This window comes from Pieris napi, chromosome 2, assembly GCF_905475465.1.
Source record: "Pieris napi chromosome 2, ilPieNapi1.2, whole genome shotgun sequence".
NCBI lineage: Eukaryota > Metazoa > Arthropoda > Insecta > Lepidoptera > Pieridae > Pieris > Pieris napi.
Genome location: NC_062235.1, coordinates 5406426 through 5431027, shown reverse-complemented (window position 1 = coordinate 5431027; position 24602 = coordinate 5406426). Strand labels below are relative to the sequence as shown.

Genomic DNA, 24602 nt, shown 5'->3' with positions numbered 1-24602 from the left:
TCACACTTATCCTATCTCGTCTTTCCCAGGTTTTCATATGAATATTCTTATCATCAAACCTAGTGTTTGTCACGCAATTTTTTTTATTTAAACACATATCCAGAAATTTCCTTCCATTATCATTCACTCTTGGATCGCTGAAATTACCTAAATCCCCTAACATAAAAATATTCTCATTCTCCTTAATTTTGCACATAGTATCTATGACAAAACTCTTTTATTTCTTGTTGGACACTTTGGGTGCTCACCATACCTGTGTCGGTTGGAGCATATACTCCAACAATAAAAAGTCATATTAGAGCCACTTTTAACCTGATCCAGAGGAATCCTAAAATTTACACACTCATAACCCTTTCTTCGTAAGTACGCGCAGAAAGGATGAAAGCAGCTGCTAGGGCATCCCTGACTTGATTCGGGTCCACAAAGCCCGAACTTGCTGCCTAATGGTCAGGAAGTTCGGGCTTTGTGGACTCACATCGCTTTTGCTTCAGCTTTCTCATTCACACACAGACACAATACGTCATATGCCTTTCACACATCATATCGCACAACTCACTTATTTTCTTATCCATTCCCCCTCACACATTAAAGGTAGCAAAACGGCTCTCCGCGTGCTGCTCGCCCCTTCGCGAAACGTAATGTGGCAGGTGGCGAGCCACGTCTCCGTCCAATTTTGGAAGATATTCGTACTAAGTTCCATGGTGTTCCCACGAGTAGCTAGGGTATTAACTGTTCATCCTATCAGAGCCCTGCATGATAGGAAAACAAACAAAGTTATATATGTACTAGGGATGCCCACCCCCAGCAAAGAAGATACGTTCACGACTAGTCACGCCACCAGCCACGCATTTGATCGGCATATATACAATAGATTATTAAAATACATCGGTAATTTCATGGTTGGAAATATTTGTTTTCCAGTTAAATTATAGCAAATGGCAAAAGTGATAATCAGAATGCTATGGGAATGAAAGAGAATTCTTAGTTTAATAATTGTAAGTAATTATTGCAAAAACTGATTAAAAAATAATAAAATTGGAAATGTCTCTCTGAGTTCTTTACATTACATAGGTAATTTTATGTTTGGAAATATTTGTTTTGCAGTTAAATTATAGTACAATAGAAATGTCAAGAGTGACAAAATCAGAATGCTATGCATTCTTTTTATATAGGTAATAATTGTACGTATTGCAATAACCGGTAATAATAACAAATAAGAAAAAGTTTTTTAGTACCTAGTTAATTTTGAATATTTCTCAATACAAGTTAATGTCTTTAAGTAATATGTTATTTATGCCCACTCTTATAAAAAAGCCTGAATATACTCTTATTAAAAGAATCTTAAAATTATTTTTTATCGAGGTATGTAATTACAATAAATTTTTAAGTTAATCTTGACTTTATATAAAACTGGACGAGGTCATAGAATTGAGTCGTAAGTTCGCGTGATTGCAGTAACCACGCGTTACTTTTAAGATGGTTAAGTGGCTGTTGTTAGTGATATTAACTGTGGTAGAGGCAACGTTGAATGGTATGTGTTTCTTTTAAGGGCTATTTTTTTGAATATACCTATTTGACTATGTTATGTCTAGTACCGAGGGTTCCATGGTTCGATATGGGAAATATCCCATTTGGAAAGCAGCTTTTATTTCCTAATTTATAGGACGGTACGGCTTAAAATCCCTAGCAATTGTACTGTAGAAAGGACACTGTTAGTCCAATGTCGTATATGGAATAGTAATGAATGTAATTGTGCACTTTAGTTCAGGCATTCGTTCGTCTACGTCAAAATAGCTTTAAGAACTCTCGAAAGCCTTTACAGAGACTTTGTGGGCTACAAATAAACAGCACCGCAATACAATGTAATACGTACTTAGTTTTAAAAATGGGGAAACGCAAACACAAAAATATTAATATTTATAGATAATAATGCTTACACAGATTTTATAAATAACGTATAAATTCATTATTTACAAGATGTAAATAATTGAGGTTTACACCAGGCATTGCTATGCAATTGGTGATTAAAAATTGATATCTGTTATTTGAGTAATTTCGATATAACTTTTTTGGGTGTTTTTTTCATTTTAGATCAGAATGATGTCTGTCCAGAACAGATTTTCTTATCCAACAAGTCCAGTGCACAAAAATGGATACCCGATAAAATCAATGCAATAATAGAGAAAAATAATTCTTCGAAGTCTAACACTATTTCACAAACGTTGAAATTTTCTCATTTGAAAAGTGTCAATGATATAACTGGTAAGTTATTTATTTTTATTGAAGATTCCTGCCGTCTATACGAAGCAGGATTATGAACGAGATGTATTTTTCGCTGAATTACATTTTTAACTTGATCAGATGCCCGTTGAGTACCTATTAGTTTTTGGTTGAATTTATTGCTATTAGACAAAAATACAATAATAAAGTATCTTAATCTCAAAACTCGGTTCTACCACTAAGTGGTAATTATGTGAATATAAATAAGTCTCATTCCGGAATAGTTTCTTTCATAATTATTTTTGTGTAGTTGTTAAACATACCTACCTACATCTTATTAACTATATAAAAGCTACTATCTTCTAACAAACAACTTTAAAATACCAATACCAGTCCAGCCACTATCAGTTTTCCTTAACTTTTCTTTTATTTTTTTTAAAGCCACGTGATACCACGTTAAATAAAACGCGTCGCTCATTCTGAGGAATACATTTTTTATATCTTTCGCGGAACTCGAACTCTAATAAAAAAAAAACATAATTCATACATAGGTACATCATGAATTGTAAGATTTACCGTGTACGCTATGAGGAAATATGTAAAATAGATGTTTTTGTCCAAAAATATTAATATGAAAGTAATTTGTTATTGTTAATACCGACGTTATCATAGTTTATTTTAATCCTTTTATGTTTTTTTCCTTTTTTATACGTATACTAGCAAACTCGGCGAACTCCGTTTCGCCACCAGATGGGATCATTTTATGTATCATTTCGTTTGATGATCGCGCTTTACTGTTGAAAATTTTCCTGAATTTTCTTTGCTATAAACCTCACGGAGCCCGAGACCTTTCCAACGAATGAGATCGGTTCGTGCGTTCTGGAGTTATAGCGTCAGGAAGGAAAACCCGACTTATTTTTATATAGTAGATTTTAAAAATTATGAACGAATAAACATAATCAAATATGAACATATTACATAGCTGAAATCATTTTCAGATGATTTATACTACGCGATGCCACGGCTATTCCAGTTGGACGATTATGACGCGTGCCTGGTTAGGAATGGAACTTTTTGCCTGGGTTCCTTTCACTTATCAGCACCAAATGACAACCAACTTTACAGACTTCTACAGGTACCCTATATTCATTTACAATTTAATCACTGTACAAAAACTCTATATAATTCCATTTTTAGTGGGTTTCTTCCAATACGAGATATCGGTTCAACCATACACAGCTACATCGAGGAGTGTGCCTGAGCACGAGCTGCATCGACGTTTCTAACACGCCAATGTCCCCTAAACAGCAATTCCAGCAGTGCGTTAATAACATCACAAGGTATTTATTAAATACGAATAAAATTAATTGATATTGTATCGCAACGATACATATAGGGTTTCCACATAATAATCATTACCTTTGCCCATACGTTTTTACGCCGACGAAATACTTTGTTCTTATGAAGATACAGATGTACGTGTGTTTGTCATAGGTCTCAATATGGCTTAGAAGCTTCCATGCTACGCCTGGATTACTGCAAGGATGCGCAGACACCCCCGAGCGTACCGCGTGATGTTGCCGACGATATTTTCTTAGCTCTCTGCATCGCGCTGCTTGCGGCAAATGTGCTCGGAACGCTGTACGATATTTTTAGGGATAAGACAAACAAAGGTAATTTTATTTTTTATTTTTAAGCCCTAATATTTTTGTGTGTGCTGCAATCTGTGTGTTAATTATAACTCAATATGTTTTAAGGCAACCAGCTACTACTATCGTGGTCTCTTATTAGCAATTACAAGAACTTCACTCATATTTACCCCAACGAAGACACCATTGTGTCCCGGTTCAACTCCATACATGGTATAAAGTAAGACATCCTTTTTAAAATATTTAAGTTATTCTAGAAAGAAATAAATATCAAGCGTTGTGGCTAGCAGTCGTTGTCAATTAAAAAAACTATTGCTAAAATTAAAAAAAACTGCTGTTAGAGTCATCGAGAGTACACTTTTAGTTAATTGCTAACGAGGAAGAATGGTGAACGGTTCGGTAGGATATTTAGTAGGATGGCTTATCGGCAATTTAGGACAATGTTCATATTTGAAGTGTTATTTGATGCATATAAACCTTTATTAGTATAGTTTTAATGTATTTTTAAGACTAGCATATTTAAATTTTTCAATGTCGTATATAAATATTTCAGATCATTTATCCTGCTATTAATAATGATGGCTCATTCGGCAGTAGCGATACATATGGCTTACATTTACAACCCAAAAGCACAAGAATCGGTGAGTTATTTTAACTGAAGTGGGGCTTGGTTTAGTCTTAATACTTGACTGCAGGATACTGTAAATAAGTGAGAACGTTACGGTTACATAACGTTACGTTACGTCAGCGCCTAACTGCAAGCTTGATAAAAAGCCTTCATAAACTCTCTCTTGTAAAACATTTATGAAAAAAATCTACATGAAAGTATTGGTATAGCGGATTTTCGGTAGTGGAAGGATACGAAATGAACAACTTGTATTTCTTTGCAATAGATGGGGCGGCAACCAGCATTAATGATTCTGGCGAACGGCAGCCAGGGCGTACAACCATTCTTCGTGCTCTCCAGTTTTATCTTCGTCCATAATTTCCTACTCTTGGATGAGCGATACAAGAAGCGATCTCCTTTCCTCATATTCTTTGTTCTGCTGCTACGACGCATTGCAAGGTCCGCTGTATATAAATTGATAATAAAAATTTCATTATTCCTTACGCGTCATTAGCTGGCTACGTTGGCCCTGCTATTTCCAAGTGTTACATCGGGTTCTACTTCTAGTCTACCCTCAAGAAAAACATTTTGATTTGAACTTTTAAGTATTCATTCCATTCATACAAGTGCATTTGTATGGAAAATAAATGTCATGCTTGTGGTCGCCTTTGTATAGAATAGTTATATTGTAAACTACTACAAGTTTAGTCTTAATATAAAGTTATTATTTAGACAAAATTCACGATTTGTAAAATAAATTTAAGAACCGAATAGGTAGAAGGATTATAATATCTGTATAAAATTTACATTACGTAATTCTTATAAAAACTTATAAATACTTCAAAACAAATTTCAAATAAATACAAAATCTCAGCCTTGAATTAAATTCAATAAAATCATTATTCACCTTAATCTTTAGCTATTAAAAAGTGAATTAATGACACCTTCAGTAGTGTCACCCATCTTCATTTTTGCAAACGTAGACTGTTCATTTTTCTTTATGTTTTTTTAGGATAAAAAAAATACTTTATGCTTTAGTATTACCCACCAATCCCATTTTTATGTTATGTATTAGCAAACAATAACATGTCCGTAGTGTCTTATTTAGGGCTTAGCTAAATGGAATTATTTATAATAACAAATTTGAGCCGAAAATTAAAGAGATATCTTATTTCACCTTTACGTTCAAAAGTCATAATTCCTGATACGTGCATTCCAGAATATTACCACTATACATGTTCATGGTGGGTTTTACGGCAACGTGGAGCCGTTTCATATCGGACGGCACAATGTGGATTCCGATTATGGAGAAGGAAGCTCAGGTCTGCCGGATGAAGTGGTGGTCCCACGCGCTCTTCATACATAACTTTTACCGCCCTGACGATCGCTGTCTGATACAAACGTGGTATGAGTTTATCCTATTATTGACATACAGATTATTAAATATTGTTTTGGTATAAATTATTTGATGTACTTTTTATTTGTTTTTAATTATTTAAATTTTTTTTTGTTAATAATTTTTGCAATTCTTGTACTCTCTACCCTCTGTCGGTGTTTCTTTTTCTTTATTCCACATTAGGGTTGCCTGGAAGAAATCGCTTGTTAGCGATAAGTCCGCCCGTTGCCTTATAACTTTTTGTAACATGTTTTTTGTACTTTTGTGAATAAGGTAATAAAGCATAAATAAATTGAATTTAAATGTTTGTATATCGCATGCCGTAATTTACCAGGTTTTTCTTCATATTTAAGTGAAACTCGGTTTTTAGGTTCATTGCAGTAGACATGCAGCTGTATGCACTATCAATCGTGCTGGCAATTGCACTGACCCGTTGGACAAAAGTCGTGATCAAAATTATACCATTATTTTTTTTGGTCACTATACTTTGCAACTTCGTCGCTGCGTACACTTTCAATTTAAAGGCTAGCTTGTATTTGACTAATCCTGAGTAAGTAATTACAATTTTATACCTAACCAAACAATGTACCTATAATTAACATTATTTATACATACTTTTTATGACTTTGCCTTGGCATATGACCTAACACAAATTTCCCGCAATTACGCGAATATCAGATAGTCACAAACCATCTTTGTCGGACCTTACATCCAGAGAACTACCAAGTCTCCGTCGACCCTCTTTTGGGTTCGTCGGATCATTGCTTGGTACGGAGTACTTTGCGTACTACGCGCCCTCTACGGCCGTACGGCCCTTGCTCTGCGCACGATAGTACAGGGGCACATACTCTTTACACTGGCCATGCAGGTATTTCTCGGGCAGTTGTCGATCTATACTGGATCAAACTTGTGTCTGAAGTCTAATTTCTGCTACGTTTTTTTAATTTTTATCCGTTTCTTTGATAATTTTTACTTCATAGACAAGGTTTGTATTTGGGATATGCCGATACCATGTTTTCCTTCACCGCAAGAGCCAATTTTAGATGCGCACATAGACAGAAACTCTACTAGTACAAACCTACGAATTCAGACATAAGAGTCGCAAGTTGAAGCCACTTGGCCAACACAGCTGTCTTTGCGATTCTGATACTGTAAAACTAACCTAATTATTTACTATTAAGATATTTGAAGAAACTACATTATGGCGTGCCGTCTTTTAAATGGATGTATGCAGCACCGTGGGCCAGCCTTCCCGCTTCTCTACTAGGAGTAGCGACGGCTTACCTGTACTACGAAATGCGCAATAATAAAATCGACTTATTCAAGTATAAGGTAATCCTTATTTATTTTAAAGTTATTGTCCTACCAAAAAAAAAAAAAATTTGAATTTGCATATAGAACACTCCAAGGTCTGAAGACATCTGAAACATAAAACAGGGATAGAGGCTGTCCTATGGGTGCTTAGCAATATTGGTATATTGGTATTGGTAATTTGGAACATTTTAGATGTATAATAATCCTCTAATCTTGACAATCGTTTTATTATACTCTAGCACTTCAACTTGAAAAGATCAAAGATCTAGCAGTGGAATTCGGTTGCATAAATACTATAAATAATCTTTCAAATGACACTAAACAAACTTGATAGGTGCAATATCTTTTATTACAGTGGTTCAAAATAGTATATCGAGTGTCAGTGCCGGGTTTTTTTGGATGGATCTACGCTGGGTATTTTCTGCCTGAGGAGCCCAGTCCTTTACTATCTGCGTTTTACGCAGCATTCGATAGACCTATCATATGTATTATCTTTTGTATAGTACTTTTGGGTTTTATCTACCGCATTGATAGTAAGTATTTTCATGCTTAATACTATTTACATTCCAAGTTTACAATTGCGACGACCAATAGTAAAGAAGTTTCTTTAACGATGGTTTTTATTTGTCTACTTTTGAATCTAAAAATCCTAATATAGTGATCGTCGTCGTGATATATGATACATGCGTAGAAAAGCTAAAGTCCTACGATAGTGATAATTCGTGATTTCAACTCACAAGTCACTTTATTAAATGAACTGCGATAGTCACACATATCATTAAAAACCCACGGCCGAGCTGATAAAACCTTAATGTTTTGAGGCTAAAGACAAGATGTCTTATATGAGTTTAATATAGTAGTGTGGATGAATCATATGATATATGAAATGATATGATATGACGTGAAGCCTTTATATTACACTTTACCTACAAAGTGCAATTAAAAAAAATTCAAAATAAACTTTTGTTATACTGTATTTTTAAAATTTGTGTTGTTTCTAATATAAGAACATCAAAATATTTTTAATCAGTAAAACCACGAATTTCAGATATCTATTGGCGCATGGCGTCTTGGAGTGGTTGGCAGGTTTTAGGTCGCATGTCACTTTGCATTCTTATGGTACACTGGACTTTCAACCTTATGCAGATTGCATTACAAACTAATGTCAACGAGGTATCTCTTTTGAGAAATGTAAGTAATGATTATATATTTGCAGATTTACCCTCTGACTTAATAGATGGAAAGCCAGTAGTTTCTGATATGATAAAAGTCATATTCTAAAAATTTGTTAATTTTATGTTTTTTTTAATGAGACTATTACCCCTTAATTCTATCTATTTTTTTCAGTTAGGTCACTGGCTCGTGACGGTTTTAATGACATATTTGACGTCTATACCGCTCCATTTACTGGTCGAATTGCCGGTACAAAAATTTCTACGGGCTTCTCTAGGCATATAGAAACACAAATGATAGCAAAATAATGACATTTAATATTCAAAGTTCAAGAACTTTAACTTTGGGTCATTCACGTTACAATTATGTTACCTTTGGTGTGCGGCGTAGAAGGAGACATTGCAAAAGCTGCTGCTTTTCTAATATATGCGTACTTTTTGTATAACTTTAATTAGCCATTTAAATCTTTTTTACGTAGACAGACATAGTTTTATATTAATTAGTATATTAAATTTTCATTTGAGGCGCTCAAATGCCGACATTTTCCTTTTGCTTATTTTATTTATTAATTAACAATTTGTTTTATTAATGGTAATGTAGTAATAGATAACATACATTATTAAAAAAACATCAAGCCTCCTTATCGCTTCCTTCCAGGCATCAATGCAATATTTATTTTATAACACAATAAAAATAATACAATTACAAAAGTCACAATTGATCAGATGGAAAGGATATGGCTAAGAGTTATCTATAAGGCTTTTAAAAGATATTACAGAGGTAGCTAATCATATGGTTATGGGATAGGGAAGCACATTTCATAACTTTATGACGAAGATCCTTAATTGTGAACCAGCTGCCCAAAAAAATTTCCGAACCAATTCGACTTAGGTTCCTTCAAAAAAAGAGCGTCACAATTCTTTAAAGGCCGGCAACGCATGCCTTCTCGCAATGTCAGCGTCCATGGGCGTCTGTAACATCAAGTGCCCGTTTGCCTCCTGTTACATTTAAAAAAATACATCGATACTAAGACTGCTTAGTAACCCTTGGCATCATGTTTTTAAAGTTTATTTGTTTGTTATTATTGTTATTTAATTGTGCATAAAAAGTGTAAATAAATAAAAACATACATGCAAAATTTACTTTTATTTCATACACTGTATATATTAAATTTGCGTGCAATTACATTTTCATTCTCTTGCTTAAAAACTGTATTTTTAGGTTTTTCCAAGCACTTTTTCCATTTTTTCTCTCCTTTAAAAGCTTTCTCAGAACTCAAGTAACAAATAAAAAAATACTCGAATCCAGGCGCCTTCGAATTTTGCGCTTAGCAAACCATTTTGCGATTCATTTTTATTTATATAGATTATACAAAATTTACTATATTACACTTATAATTATAGAAGTTAAGTCTTACACAAACTCTTTGAACTTTTTTCTGCTTCCGTTTCTGAAATTCATGTTTTATACCTAAATAATGTACTTAAGCTTTGTACAATCCGAATCTCTTATATTTAGATTCATATAATTCTTTTTAATCAGTCCGAAGAATTCTGAAACAAGTTAATTATAATCTTAGATATTAGTTTTTTCTAACAAATTATCAATCAATTGTATCAATAACTATGACCATAGCCATAGACTTTTTATAGAAAAGCATCACTATTCTTATTTGCAAAAAAGTTCTGAATCACTCCAATAGAAAGGAAGGTAGAAAGTGAAGGGAAAGGTAACTGACAATGAACGATAGGAATATTGTCGTCTAGCAACTGGAAGGACGGAGGAGAGGAGAGAGAGGATAGAGATAGAGACAGGGACCGATTGTTGTCAAAGCAAAAAACGATAACCTGTATATTAGTTTTACATTAGGTATAGTTGAGATTTATTGAAATTTTCGATTACGACACTTCAGAAAATAAAAAGTTAACAATCGTATCCTATTAATCTTAATTTGTTATGATTCCGACACAAGTAAAGATAGCTATAATATTTACGTTCCGGTTGTGAGATTCTTTTAATCCTACCGAACTAGCACGAAAATGCGTGGCGTTGACGTTTTTCACCGATGTCTAGTATCAATCTCAATTTGTTTTTATGGAAAAATGGGTTTCTTAATTATTAACAATTTTTTTCTACTTTTATGTTAATATGCATATTGGCACTGATATTCTTTAAGTAGAAAAAGAAATGCCATTACGTTTAAAACACGTTGTATATGTTTATTTTTCTTTACCCAATTCAAAGACAGAAACGGCCAAATACTCGTACAAAATTCATTACTAATTCATCTACGAATGTAGTACCTCGTCTAGGTATCATAGCTACTAGTGTGGGGTGCTGCTGCAGAGGTTCAATCCATATTTGTGCTGCAGAAGCGGGCTGTTCGGGGTATTTGTTGTGTTTCTCCGAGGAAGTCAGTACGGAATAAGTTTGAGGAATTAAATATTATGACACTATCTGGTCAATATATTCTTGAAGCCTTGTTGTATGTCCAAAAAAATATAAACGATTTTAAAACAAATGGTGACTTTCACCAGTATAATACGCGAAATAGAACTAATTTAAGTGTACGACCAACCAGGCTCCAAAAGATAAACCACTCCTTATATGGAAATTGTATTCGTTTTTACAACAAATTAGAGAATTAGAGAATTATCACTAAATAAATTCAAAGCCCTCGTTAAACGGAAATTAATCAATAAAGCTTTTTATAAAGTAGAGGAATACTTAAATGATCCTAATCCTTGGGATTGATTTGCTCCAGTTCAAACAATTTGTATGACAATACTTGGCGATTAAAAAGAGTGGCGAAAAGTTTCTTGCCAGTTCTTCTTACCCGCTCTACGCCCTTGACTTGCGAACAGGTAGTAAATGTAAATTTACAATTAATTTAACTTGACAATTCATAAGTGTAATTGTTTACCTACATGAATAAAGACATTTTGAGTTTGAGTTTGAGTTTATTTAGAGGTATTTAATCAGAATACTTACGATTAAATATTTAAAGAAGAGAAGAAGAACCATAATGTGTAGCGGGATTGAAGTAATACAGGTCATAAATATTGTAACAAACCAGTGTCCGCCCTGTAAAATAACATATTGATTAATGCCTAGTTTTTATCTTTTAATCCTTGTAATTTTATAAAATCAATCCGATACACCTTTATATGTTCTGATACTTAAGGTATTTTATATTAAAAGTTTATTAGACTAGTAGTATTTGGCGTCATGTTCTATTAAGTAGTAATAACTACAATTCCAACTATAACGACAACATGACTTAAGAGGACAATTTTTACGGAGAGAAGACTTTTTTCTTTTGAGGATTTCTACGTAAATTCTACACATTTATGAAAAACAACATGAGATCCACGCATACATGTTACGGTTAAGAAATCAGTTGACTTACAATTTCAAAGAAGGACATTTTATTGGTATTGGTCTGTAATGTAAGCCTATCTGCAGCAAGTCAAAACTCTAATGAACCATCAAGATACAAAGTGACATACGGCCGAATACCTGCCAACCACTCCACGACGCAAAGCGCCACCATAATTCTGCAAAAGGAAATTTGACTGTTTCAAAGCAACGCACTACGTATTATTTAATATCAGATGAGCATGCTGCCCGTTTGTTCTATAAAAGAATTACCTGATTATGCCAATTTTGGTAGAGAAACTAGGTTTAGGACAACACCTTACGCTACGCCTCAGTATTCAGGCAAGGCTCTCTTATCAAAAGTGCTAAAGTACAACAGGAACATGCCTCGTGCGTTTTAAGAGCAGCGATCTAAATAATCTAAAGTAAATTATGAATAAGACTGACCTGAAACTCGTAGCTTCAAAAGTGTACTTGTAACTAGGTTTAAGAATAATAACCTTATGTTTCATATTTGTATTTCATCAATAATTAATAAAAAGAGGTACGTAATTCTAATATTTTTTTTAAGTTAATCTTGACTTTATATACGACGGACGAGGTCAAAGAATTGAGTCGTAAGTTTGCGTGACTGCAGTAACCACGCGTGTCTTTTAAGATGGTTAAGTGGCTGTTGTTAGTGATATTGACTGTGGTAGAGGCAAAGTTGAATGGTATGTGTTTCTTTTAAGAGTAAAGGGTTAGATTTTATTGAATATACCTATTTGCCTATGTTATGTCTAGTATCGAGTTTTCCATGGTTCGATATGGGAAATATCCCATTTGGAAAGCAGCTTTTAATTCCTAATTTATAGGACGGTACGGCTTAAAATCCCTAACAATTGTGCTGTAGAAAGGACACTGTAAGTCCAATGTCGTATATGGAATAGTAATGAATGTAATTGTGCACTTTAGTTCAGGTATTCGTTTGTCTACGTCAAAATAGCTTTAAGAACTCTCGAAAGCCTTTACAGAGACTTTGTGGGCTACAAATAATCAGCACCTCAATACAATGTAATACGTACTTAGTTTGAAAAATGGGGAAACGCAAACACAAAAATATTAAAATTTATAGATAATAATGCTTACACAGATTTTATAAATAACGTATAAATTCATTATTTACAAGATGTAAATAATGAATTTAGATTAAGGTTTACACCAGGCATTGCTATGCAATTGGTGATTAAAAATTACTATCTGTTATTGTGCGTGTTATTTGAGTAACTTCGATATTACTTTTTTGTGTGTTTTTTAATTTTAGATCAGCATGACGTCTGTCCAGAACAGATATTCTTATCCAACAAGTCTAGTGCACAAAAATGGATACCCGATAAAATCAATGCAATAATAGAGAAAAATAATTCTTCGAAGTCTAGCATAGTTATTTCACAAACGTTGAAATTTTCTCATTTGAAAAGTGTCAATGATATAACTGGTAAGTTATTTATTTTTATTGACGATTCCTGCCGTCTATACGAAGCAGGATTATGTACGAGATGTATTTTTCGCTGCATTACATTTTTAACTTGATCAGATGCCCGATGAGTACCTATTAGTTTTTGGTTGAATTTATTGCTATTAGACAAAAATACAATAATAAAGTATCTTAATTTCAAAACTCGATTCTACCACTAAGTGGTAATTATGTGAATAAATAAGTTTCATTCCGGAATAGTTTCTTTTATTATGATTTTTGTGTAGTTGCTAAATATACCTACCTACATCTTATTAACGATATAAAAGCCTTAGATATTGTTTCCTCTGAACGAGGACAAGCCTAACTAATATTAATATCTCTGTTTTATTTAAATGAGTTATACCTTGCATTCAGATCTTCTTGAGATCTCTGTCCAGGTGCCTGATATGAAATGTGGCCAGTACTATAGCATAAAATTCTTTGAATCACTGCACATAATAAATAGGGTGTTGACATATTTCCCATCAGGCATGCGTTTGCATTTTTCGATGGGATGTGCCCAGACCCTCGCCTAGTTATTACTTCTTTCGTCTATGTCTCAAGATAATAAAGAGTGTATTATTTTAAAATATGACAAGATGAAAAATTACATATATAAATCAGAAGCAGCAATCATTTAAGGTCGCTTAGACAAAACAGTTTCCCTTGTGTATTCGTTTCAAGGCTTTAAGTCAGACATACTTAAATGATATGAGTTTTATTGAAATAGCAGTTACCGTCAGTTTTCCTTAACTTTTCTTTAATTTTTTTTAAATGCCACGTGATACCACGTTAAATAAAACGCGTCGCTCATTCTGAGGAATATATTTTTTATATCTTTCGTGGACCTCAATCTCTAATGGAAAAAAAGAAATCCATATCCACATCATGAATTATAAGATTTACCTTGTATTCTATGAGGAAATATGTTAAATAGATGTTTTTGTCCAAACATATTAATATGAAAGTAATTTGTTATTGATAATACCGACGTTATCATACTTTATTTTAATCCTATTATGTTTTTTTCCTTTTTTATACGTATATTTTATATATTATGAACGAATAAACATAATCAAATATGAACATATTACATAGCTGAAATCATTTTCAGATGATTTATACTACGCGATGCCACCGCTATTCCAGTTGGACGATTATGACGCGTGTCTGGTTAGGAATGGAACTTTTTGCCTGGGTTCCTTTCACTTATCAGCACCAAATGACAACCAACTTTACAGACTTCTACAGGTACCCTATATTCTTTTACAATTTAAACACTGTGCAAAAAGTATATATAAATAAAAAAAAAAAAATAACGAGTGATCGACCCATAATCGTTGTGTGTGTGTACATGCCTACGGACTCGCAGGACAACTTGCCAGTGTTTACGGACTGTCTAAGTGTGGTGAGTGCTATTGTTGATGAGTATGGCATAGAATCTGTTTACATACTAGGGGATTTTAATGCGCATCCGTACTCGTTATTTTACTATGAACTTTTAAATTATTGTTATGATCAAAGGTGGTCATGTATAGATGTTGAGTTGCTTGGACCGCACTCTGACTCTTATACTTTCACGGATCACGGAGGTGGCTCGATCATTGTTTAGTGACAGACGCGGCCCGCCATTCAATATCAAAAGTGTATATTATGTATGATGTGTTGTGGTCAGATCATTACCCGCTTATACTTCATTTTAATATTAAGATTATTAGTAAAAAGTTGTCCTCTATACAAAGTAACTCTGTAAACAATAACGTACGTTGGGGTCAAAGATCCGAGGAAGAAATATTGTTATATTATCAAAGTGAATGTAACAAGAGGTTAAAATCAATAGATTTTCCAGAGATATTTACGGATTGCGCAGGTTGTTATTGTGATAGACCTAATCATCAAGGTGCAATTGATATATTATATAATAATATTGTTATTTCTCTTAGTGAGGCAGCCGTGACTAGTCGGAAATACCCAAATAAAAATAAAATTAATGATAGAAATCAAAATATTATAGGTTGGAACAAACATGTGAAGCCGGCGCACTCGGAAGCGAGGCTGAGGTTTAGGATTTGGTTACTTCATGGGAAACCAGAATCAGGGAGGGTTTATAATGACATGTGTGAAAGCAGAAAAATATTTAAATCACGACTAAAATGGTGTCAAAACCATCAAGATTTAATAAAAATGGAAAAACTAGCCACTTGTCATGATAAAAAAGATTTCGTTTCGTTTTGGAAAGAAACAAAGAGGCTGACGCTGAGGCCGGGACTCCCAGTCAGCGTCGGAGGGTTAAGTGACTCGAAAGAAATTGCTGATTTTTTCCGAGACAACTTCTATATATCATCCTCGCTGAGACCGTCGCGAAACGAACTCAGTGCTGTACCCATTGGTGATAGGGTTAATACTCAATTTAGCGCCAAACATGTAAGAAGCGTTATAAGTTCTATGTCAAGAGGAAAGTCCCCTGGTCATGATGGGTTAAGCATCGAGCATATACAGTACGCTGGTTCTCATATATATAGGTTATTAGCTATGCTATACTCGTTGTGTATAAGTCATTCATATCTACCCTATGATCTTATGCGAACATTAGTTATACCGGTTGTAAAAAACAAGACAGGAGATTGGGCGGATGGTTCAAACTACAGGCCTATATCGCTGGCGACTATTATGGCTAGGGTGTTGGACGGTTTGCTTAATACTCAGTTAAATAAATATATACATTTGCACGATAACCAGTTTGGGTTTCGACCCAAGCTGTCTACAGATGGTGCTATACTGAGTCTTAAGCACACCGTTTCATACTATCTGCGTCGGAGGACGGCGGTGTATGCCTGTTTCCTTGATCTTTCCAAGGCATTTGATTTGGTTTGCTACGATCTACTTTGGAAGAAGCTAGAGGATATAAGTGTTCCTCAAGAACTTCTTAACGTATTTAAGTTTTGGTATGGTAACCAAATCAATAATGTTAAATGGATGGGTGCCTTGTCTAAGCCCTATACGATGCAGTGTGGAGTAAGACAAGGTGGACTGAGCTCTCCATCTCTCTTTAATTTATATATAAACGCTTTGATTGAGACGCTTAGCAGCGAGCGTGTCGGCTGTCACGTGGACGGTGTGTGCGTTAACAATATCAGCTACGCAGACGATATGGTGCTGCTGAGTGCGTCGGTCTGCGGGGTTAGACGTCTCCTTAAGCTCTGTGAGGTATATGCGGCTAGTCATGGTTTGAAATATAATGTAAATAAAAGTGAAGTCATGGTCTTTGGGGCCGGTTGGAAGGGTGTGTCCAGTATACCCCCCATGTCGCTATATGGCGTCCCTTTAAAAATTGTAAAAACATTTAAATATCTTGGACACATATTGACACCCGACCTCAGGGACGATGCTGATATAGATAGGGAACGGAGAGCGTTGTGTGTCAGGGCGAACTTGATCGCCCGCAGGTTTGCACAGTGCTCAATTGATGTGAAAGTAACCTTGTTTAGAGCATTCTGCACATCATTCTATACGAGCGCCTTATGGTCGAAATATACTCGATTGTCATACAATGCTTTCCGTATCCAATATAATAATGCGTTCAGGGTGCTGTTGCGGCTGCCTCGATTCTGCAGCGCATCGGGGATGTTTGCTGAGGCGCGGGTGGATTGTTTTTACGCCACCATACGCAAGAGATGTGCATCCTTGGTGCGCAGGGTGAGAGCTAGCAGTAACGGTATCCTCCTCATTATCGCGGACCGAGTCGATTGCCCATACATGAATCACTGTTCCTCTATTTCATGCGGAATTATTCCTGTATGAATTAATGTAAACATACTAACACTTAGATTTAAGGTATTAAGCTGTAATTTACTAACATTGTTATGGAACTTTGTTTTCTGAATTAAACAATTAAATAAATAAATCCATTTTTAGTGGGTTTCTTCCAATACGAGATATCGGTTCAACCGTACACAGCTGCATCGAGGATTGTGTCTGAGCTCGAGCTGCATCGACGTATCTAACACGCCAATGTCCCGTAAACAACAATTCCAGCAGTGCGTTAATAACATCACAAGGTATTTATTTAATACGAATAAAATTAATCGATATTGTACCGCAACGATACATATAGGGTTTCCACATTATAATCATTACCATTGCTCATACGTTTTTACGCCGGCGAAATACTTTGTTCTTATGAAGATACAGATGTACGTGTGTTTGTCATAGGTCTCAATATGGCTTAGAAGCTTCCATGCTACGCCTGGATTACTGCAAGGACGCGCAGACTCCCCCGAGCGTACCGCGTGATGTTGCCGACGATATTTTCTTAGCTCTCTGCATCGCGCTGCTTGCGGCAAATCTACTCGGAACCATGTACGATATTTTTAGGGATAAGACAAACAAAGGTAATTTATATTTAAGCTCTAATATTTTTGTGTGTGCTGCAATCTATGTGTAAATTATAACTCAATATGTTTTAAGGCAACCAGCTTCTATTATCGTGGTCTCTTATAAGCAACTACAGGAACTTCACTCATATTTACCCCAACGAAGACACCATCGTGTCCCGGTTCAACTCCATACATGGTATAAAGTAAGACATCCTTTTTAAAATATTTAAGATATTCTAGAAAGAAATAAATAAATATCAAGCGTTTTAGCTAGCAAAAAGTCGTTGTCTATTTAAAAAACTATCGCCAAAATTAAAAATAAAACTGCTGTAAGAGTCATCGAGAGTACACTATTAGTTAATTGCTAACGAGGAAGAATGGTGAACGGTTCGGTAGGATATTTAGTAGGATGGCTTATCGGCAATTTAGAACAATGTTCATATTTGAAGTGTTATTTGATGCATTTAAACCTTTATTAGGATAGTTTTAATATATTTTTAAGACTCGCATATTATTTAAATTTTTCAATGTCGTATATAATTATTTCAGATCATTTATCCTGCTATTTATAATGATGGCTCATTCGGCAGTAGCGATACATATGGCTTACATTTACAACCCAAAAGCACAAGAATCGGTGAGTTATTTTAACTTAAGTGGTTGTTGGTTTAGTCTTAATACTTGACTGCAGGATACTGTAAATAAGTGAGAACGTTACGGTTACGTTACGTTACGTTACGTCAGCGCCTAACTGCAAGCTTGATAAAAAACCTTCATAAACTCTCTCTTGTAAAACATTTATAAAAAATGTTTGGCTTTTTTGTACTGTCTAAGTGTTTGTTTTGTAATATTATGTATGTTAGCTGTAAGATTATTTATAATTAAATAAATAAATTAAAAAAAAAAAAAAAAAACTTCTTTAATACATGAAAGTATTGGTATAGCGGATTTTCGGTAGTAGAAAGATACGAAATGAACAACTTGTATTTCTTTGCAATAGATCTGGCGGCAACCAGCATTAATGATTCTGACGAATGGCAGCCAGGGCGTACAAACATTCTTCGTGCTCTCCAGTTTTATCTTCGTCCATAATTTCCTACTCCTGGATGAGCGATACAAGAAGCGATCTCCTTTCCTCATATTCTTTGTTCTGCTGCTACGACGCATTGCAAGGTCCGCTGTATATAAATTTATAATAAAAAATTTCATTATCCCTTACGCGTCATTTGGTGGCTACGTTGGCCCTATTTCCAAGTATTACATCGGGTTCTACTTCTAGTCTACCCTCAAGAAAAACATTTTGATTTGAACTTTCAAGTATTCATATATATATATATACGATACGATAACATTTAATAAATTATTTTATTCGCTTTCCATTCATACAAGTGCATTTGTATGGAAAATAAATGTCATGCTTGTGGTCGCCTTTGTATAGAATAGTTATATTGTAAAATACTACAAGTTTAGTCTTAATATAAGGTTATTATTTAGACAAAATTCACGATTTGTAAAATAAATTTAAGAAGAAGTAGAAGGATTATAATGATCTTTATAATATCTGTATAAAATTTACATTACGTAATTCTTATAAAAACTTATAAATACTTCAAAACAAATTTCAATTAAATACAAAATCTCAGCCTTGAATTAAAATCAATAAAATCATTATTCACCTTAATCTTTAGCTATTAAAAAGTGAATTAATGACACCTTCAGTAGTGTCACCCATCTTCATTTTTGCAAACGTAGACTGTTCATTTTTCTTTATGTTTTTTTAGGATAAAAAAAATACTTTATGCTTTAGTATTACCCACCAATCCCATTTTTATGTTATGTATTAGCAAACAATAACATGTCCGTAGTGTCTTATTTAGGGCTTAGCTAAATGGAATTATTTATAATAACAAATTTGAGCCGAAAATTAAAGAGATATCTTATTTCACCTTTACGTTCAAAAGTCATAATTCCTCATACGTGCATTCCAGAATATTACCACTATACATGTTCATGGTGGGTTTTACGGCAACATGGAGCCGTTTCATATCGGACGGCACGATGTGGATTCCGATTATGGAGAAGGAAGCTCAGCTCTGCCGGATGAAGTGGTGGTCCCACGCGCTCTTCATACATAACTTTTACCGCCCTGACGATCGCTGTCTGATACAAACGTGGTATGAGTTTATCCTATTATTGACATACAGAAATTATTAAATATTGTTTTGGTGTAAATTATTTGATGTACTTTTTATTTATTTTTAATTATTTAAATTGAATTTAAATGTTTGTATATCGCATGCCGTAATTTACCAGGTTTTTCTTCATATTTAAGTGAAACTCGGTTTTTAGGTTCATTGCAGTAGACATGCAGCTGTATGCACTATCAATCGTGCTGGCAATTGCACTGACCCGTTGGACAAAAGTCGTGATCAAAATTATACCATTATTTTTTTTGGTCACTATACTTTGCAACTTCGTCGCTGCGTACACTTTCAATTTAAAGGCTAGCTTGTATTTGACTAATCCTGAGTAAGTAATTACAATTTTATACCTAACCAAACAATGTACCTATAATGAACATTATTTATACATACTTTTTATGAAATTACTTTGGCATATGACCTAACACAAATTCCCGCAATTACGCGAATACCAGATAGTCACAAACCATCTTTGTCGGACCTCACATCCAGAGAACCACCAAGTCACCGTCGAACCTCTTTTGGGTTCGTCGGATCATTGCTTGGTACGGAGTACTTTGCGTACTACGCGCCCTCTACGCCCGTAAGGCCCTTGCTCTGCGCACGATAGTACAGGGGCACATACTCTTTACACTGGCCATGCAGGTATTTCTGGGGCAGTTGTCGATCTGTACTGGATCAAACTTGTGTCTGAAGTCTAATTTCTGCTACGTTTTTTTTATTTTTATACGTTTCTTTGATAATTTTTACTTTATAGACAAGGTTTGTGTTTGGGATATGCCGATACCATGTTTTCCTTCACTGCAAGAGCCAATTTTAGATGCGCACATAGACAGAAACTCAACTAGTACAAACCTACGAATTCAGACATAAGAGTCGCAAGTTGAAGGCACTAGGCCAACACAGCTGTCTTTGCGATTGTTATACTGTAAAAATAACCTAATTATTTACTATTAAGATATTTGAAGAAACTACATTATGGCATGCCGTCTTTTAAATGGATGTATGCAGCACCGTGGGCCAGCCTTCCCGCTTCTCTACTAGGAGTAGCGACGGCTTACCTGTACTACGAAATGCGCAATAATAAAATCGACTTATTCAAGTATAAGGTAATCCTTATTTATTTTAAAGTTATTGTCCTACCAAAAAAAAAAAAATTTGAATTTGCATATAGAACACCCCAAGGTCTGAAGACATCTGAAACATAAAACAGGGATAGAGGCTGTCCTATGGGTGCTTAGCAATATTGGTATATTGGTATTGGTAATTTGGAACATTTTAGATGTATAATAATCCTCTAATCTTGACAATCGTTTTATTATACTCTAGCACTTCAACTTGAAAAGATCAAAGATCTAGCAGTGGAATTCGGTTGCATAAATACTATAAATAATAATCTTTCAAATGACACTATACAAACTTGATAGGTGCAATATCTTTTATTACAGTGGTTCAAAATAGTATATCGAGTGTCAGTGCCGGGTTTTTTTGGATGGATCTACGCTGGGTATTTTCTGCCTGAGGAGCCCAGTCGTTTACTATCTGCGTTTTACGCAGCATTCGATAGACCTATCATATGTATTATCTTTTGTATAGTACTTTTGGGTTTTATCTACCGCATTGATAGTAAGTATTTTCATGCTTAATACTATTTACATTCCAAGTTTACAAATGCGACGACCAATAGTAAAGAAGTTTCTTTAACGATGGTTTTTATTTGTCTACTTTTGAATCTAAAAATCCTAATATAGTGATCGTCGTCGTGATATATGATACATGCGTAGAAAAGCTAAAGTCCTACGATAGTGATAATTCGTGATTTCAACTCACAAGTCACTTTATTAAATGAACTGCGATAGTCACACATATCATTAAAAACCCACGGCCGAGCTGATGAAACCTTAATGTTTTGAGGCTAAAGACAAGATGTCTTATATGAGTTTAATATAGTAGTGTGGATGAATCATATGATATATGAAATGATATGATATGACGTGAAGCCTTTATATTACACTTTACCTACAAAGTGCAATTTAAAAAATTTAAAAATAAACTTATGTTATACTGTATTTTTAAAATTTGTGTTGTTTCTAATATAAGAACATCAAAATATTTTTAATCAGTAAAACCACGAATTTCAGATATCTATTGGCGCATGGCGTCTTGGAGTGGTTGGCAGGTTTTAGGTCGCATGTCACTTTGCATTCTTATGGTACACTGGACTTTCAACCTTATGCAGATTGCGTTACAAACTAATGTCAACGAGGTATCTCTTTTGAGAAATGTAAGTAATGATTATATATTTGCAGATTTATCCTCTGACTTAATAGATGGAAAGCCAGTAGTTTCTGATATGATAAAAGTCATATCAGAAACTACTGGTTTAGAATTTGTTAATTTTATGTTTTTTTTTTAATGAGACTATTACCCCTTAATTCTATCTATATTTTTTTCAGTTAGGTCACTGGCTCGTGACGGTTTTAATGACATATTTGACGTCTATACCGCTCCATTTACTGGTCGAGATGCCGGTACAAAAATTTCTACGAGCTTCTTTAGGCATATAGAAACACAAATGATAGCAAAATAATGACATTTAATATTCAAAGTTCAAGAACTTTAACTTTGGGTCATTCACGTTACAATTATGTTACCTTTGGTGTGCGGCGTAGAAGGAGACATTGCAAAAGCTGCTGCTTTTCTAATATATGCGTTCTTTTTGTATAACTTTAATTAGCCATTAAAACCTTTTTTACGTAGACAGACATAGTTTCATATTAATTAGTTTATGGAATGCGTGGCTGTGGCTAATCAACGTGAAAAAATCCTCGGAACGGTGAGGTCGCTCCGGGAAGCCTGTGAAGTGCCCAGGAGACTTCTGTGCTTCTGGAAGGAGCTAGGCTGGCTAAATTAGCCAGGACTCGTACGCACAACGGACCAATTAGGAGTCTAATTGCGGAGAAAGGAGTCCTTCTACCCTAACCCTAACCCTATTAATTAGTATATTAAATTTTCATTGAATACATTTGAGGCGCTCAAATGCTGACATTTTCCTTTTGCTTATTTTATTTATTAATTAACAATTTGTTTTATTAATGGTAATGTAGTAATAGATAACATACATTATTAAAAAAACATCAAGCCTCCTTATCGCTTCCTTTCAGGCATCAATGCAATATTTATTTTATAACACAATAAAAATAATACAATTACAAAAGTCACAATTGGTCAGATGGAAAGGATATGGCTAAGAGTTATATATAAGGCTTTTAAAAGATATTACAGAGGTAGCTAATCATATGGGATAGGGAAGCACATTTCATAACTTTATGACGAAGATCCTTAATTGTGAACCAGCTGCCCAAAAAAATTTCCGAACCAATTCGACTTAGGTTCCTACAAAAAAAGAGCGTCACAATTCTTTAAAGGCCGGCAACGCATGCCTTCTCGCAATGTCAGCGTCCATGGGCGTCTGTAACATCAAGTGCCCGTTTGCCTCCTGTTACATTAAAAAAATACATCGATACTAAGACTGCTTAGTAACCCTTGGCATCATGTTTTTAAAGTTTATTTGTTTGTTATTATTGTTATTTAATTGTGCATAAAAAGTGTAAATAAATAAATACATACCTGCAAAATTTACTTTTATTTCATACACTGTAAACGCTTATTAAATTTGCGTGCAATGACATTTTCATTCTCTTGCTTAAAATCTGTTTTTTTTAGGTTTTTCCAAGCACTTTTTCCATTTTTTCTCTCCTTTTTCTGAGAAAGCTTTTAAAGCTTTCTCAGAACTCAAGTAATAAATAAAAAAATACTCGAATCCAGGCGCCTTCGAATTTTGCGCTTAGCAAACCATTTTGCGATTCATTTTTATTTATATAGATTATACAAAATTTACTATATTACACTTATAATTATAGAAGTTAAGTCTTACACAAACTCTTTGAACTTTTTTCTGCTTCCGTTTCTGAAATTCATGTTTTATACCTAAATAATGTACTTAAGCTTTGTACAATCCGAATCTCTCATATTTAGATTCATATAATTCTTTTAATCAGTCCGAAGAATTCTGAAACAAGTTAAATATAATCTTAGATATTAGGTTTTTCTAACAAATTATCAATCATTTGTATCAATAACTATAACCATAGCCATAGACTTTTTATAGAAAAGCATCACAATTCTTATTTGCAAAAAAGTTCTGAATCACTCCAATAGAAAGGAAGGTAGAAAGTGAAGGGAAAGGTAACTAACAATGAACGATAGGAATATTGTCGTCTAGCAACTGGAAGGACGGAGGAGAGGAGAGAGAGGATAGAGACAGAGACAGGGACCGATTGTTGTCAAAGCAAAAAACGAAAACCTGTATATTAGTTTTACATTAGGTATAGTTGAGATTTATTGAAATTTTCGATTACGACACTTCTGAAAATAAAAAGTTAACAATCGTATCCTATTAATCTTAATTTGTTATGATTCCGACACAAGTAAAGATAGCTATAATATTAACGTCCCGGTTGTGAGATTCTTTTAATCCTACCGAACTAGCACGAAATTCGCGTTGACGTTTTTCACCGATGTCTAGTATCAATCTCAATTTGTTTTTATGGAAAAATGGGTTTCTTAATTATTAACAATTTTTTTCTACTTTTATGTTAATATGCATATTGGCACTGATATTCTTTAAGTAGAAAAAGAAATGCCATTACGTTTAAAACACGTTGTATAAGTTTATTTTTCTTTACCCAATTCAAAGCCAGAAACGGCCAAATACTCGTACAAAATTC

At 34.3% G+C, this 24602-nt stretch overlaps 2 protein-coding genes across 2 annotated transcripts; both read left to right on the top strand.

The window, feature by feature from the left end:
* Positions 1-2168: 2168 nt before the first annotated feature.
* LOC125062983 (O-acyltransferase like protein-like) lies at positions 2169-22628 on the top strand. The gene is made up of 13 exons (XM_047669168.1): positions 2169-2262; positions 14350-14486; positions 17151-17293; positions 17448-17626; positions 17703-17814; positions 18161-18248; positions 18612-18784; positions 19600-19785; positions 19961-20140; positions 20771-20921; positions 21261-21438; positions 21954-22096; positions 22269-22628. The coding sequence occupies exons 2-13, from the start codon at positions 14367-14369 to the stop codon at positions 22377-22379; spliced, it is 1764 nt and encodes a 587-aa protein (XP_047525124.1). The 5' UTR covers positions 2169-2262; positions 14350-14366; the 3' UTR covers positions 22380-22628.
* Positions 3244-9367, top strand: LOC125062984 (O-acyltransferase like protein-like). The gene is made up of 11 exons (XM_047669169.1): positions 3244-3355; positions 3715-3893; positions 3978-4089; positions 4423-4510; positions 4763-4935; positions 5696-5881; positions 6243-6422; positions 7054-7204; positions 7542-7719; positions 8235-8377; positions 8534-9367. The coding sequence occupies exons 1-11, from the start codon at positions 3264-3266 to the stop codon at positions 8642-8644; spliced, it is 1593 nt and encodes a 530-aa protein (XP_047525125.1). The 5' UTR covers positions 3244-3263; the 3' UTR covers positions 8645-9367.
* Positions 22629-24602: the final 1974 nt, after the last annotated feature.

What these genes read in the sequence shown, in the direction of transcription:
- LOC125062984 (XM_047669169.1), top strand. Translation starts at nt 3,264, where the DNA reads ATGACGCGTGCCTGGTTAGGAATGGAACTTTTTGCCTGGGTTCCTTTC. An exon ending in CTGCTACGACGCATTGCAAG is followed by an intron (nt 4,936 to 5,695) that starts GTCCGCTGTATA and finishes CGTGCATTCCAG; the next exon opens with AATATTACCACTATACATGT. An exon ending in AGGTATCTCTTTTGAGAAAT is followed by an intron (nt 8,378 to 8,533) that starts GTAAGTAATGAT and finishes TATTTTTTTCAG; the next exon opens with TTAGGTCACTGGCTCGTGAC.
- LOC125062983 (XM_047669168.1), top strand. Translation starts at nt 14,367, where the DNA reads ATGCCACCGCTATTCCAGTTGGACGATTATGACGCGTGTCTGGTTAGG. An exon ending in AACTTTACAGACTTCTACAG is followed by an intron (nt 14,487 to 17,150) that starts GTACCCTATATT and finishes ATCCATTTTTAG; the next exon opens with TGGGTTTCTTCCAATACGAG. An exon ending in CGCTGTCTGATACAAACGTG is followed by an intron (nt 19,786 to 19,960) that starts GTATGAGTTTAT and finishes CTCGGTTTTTAG; the next exon opens with GTTCATTGCAGTAGACATGC.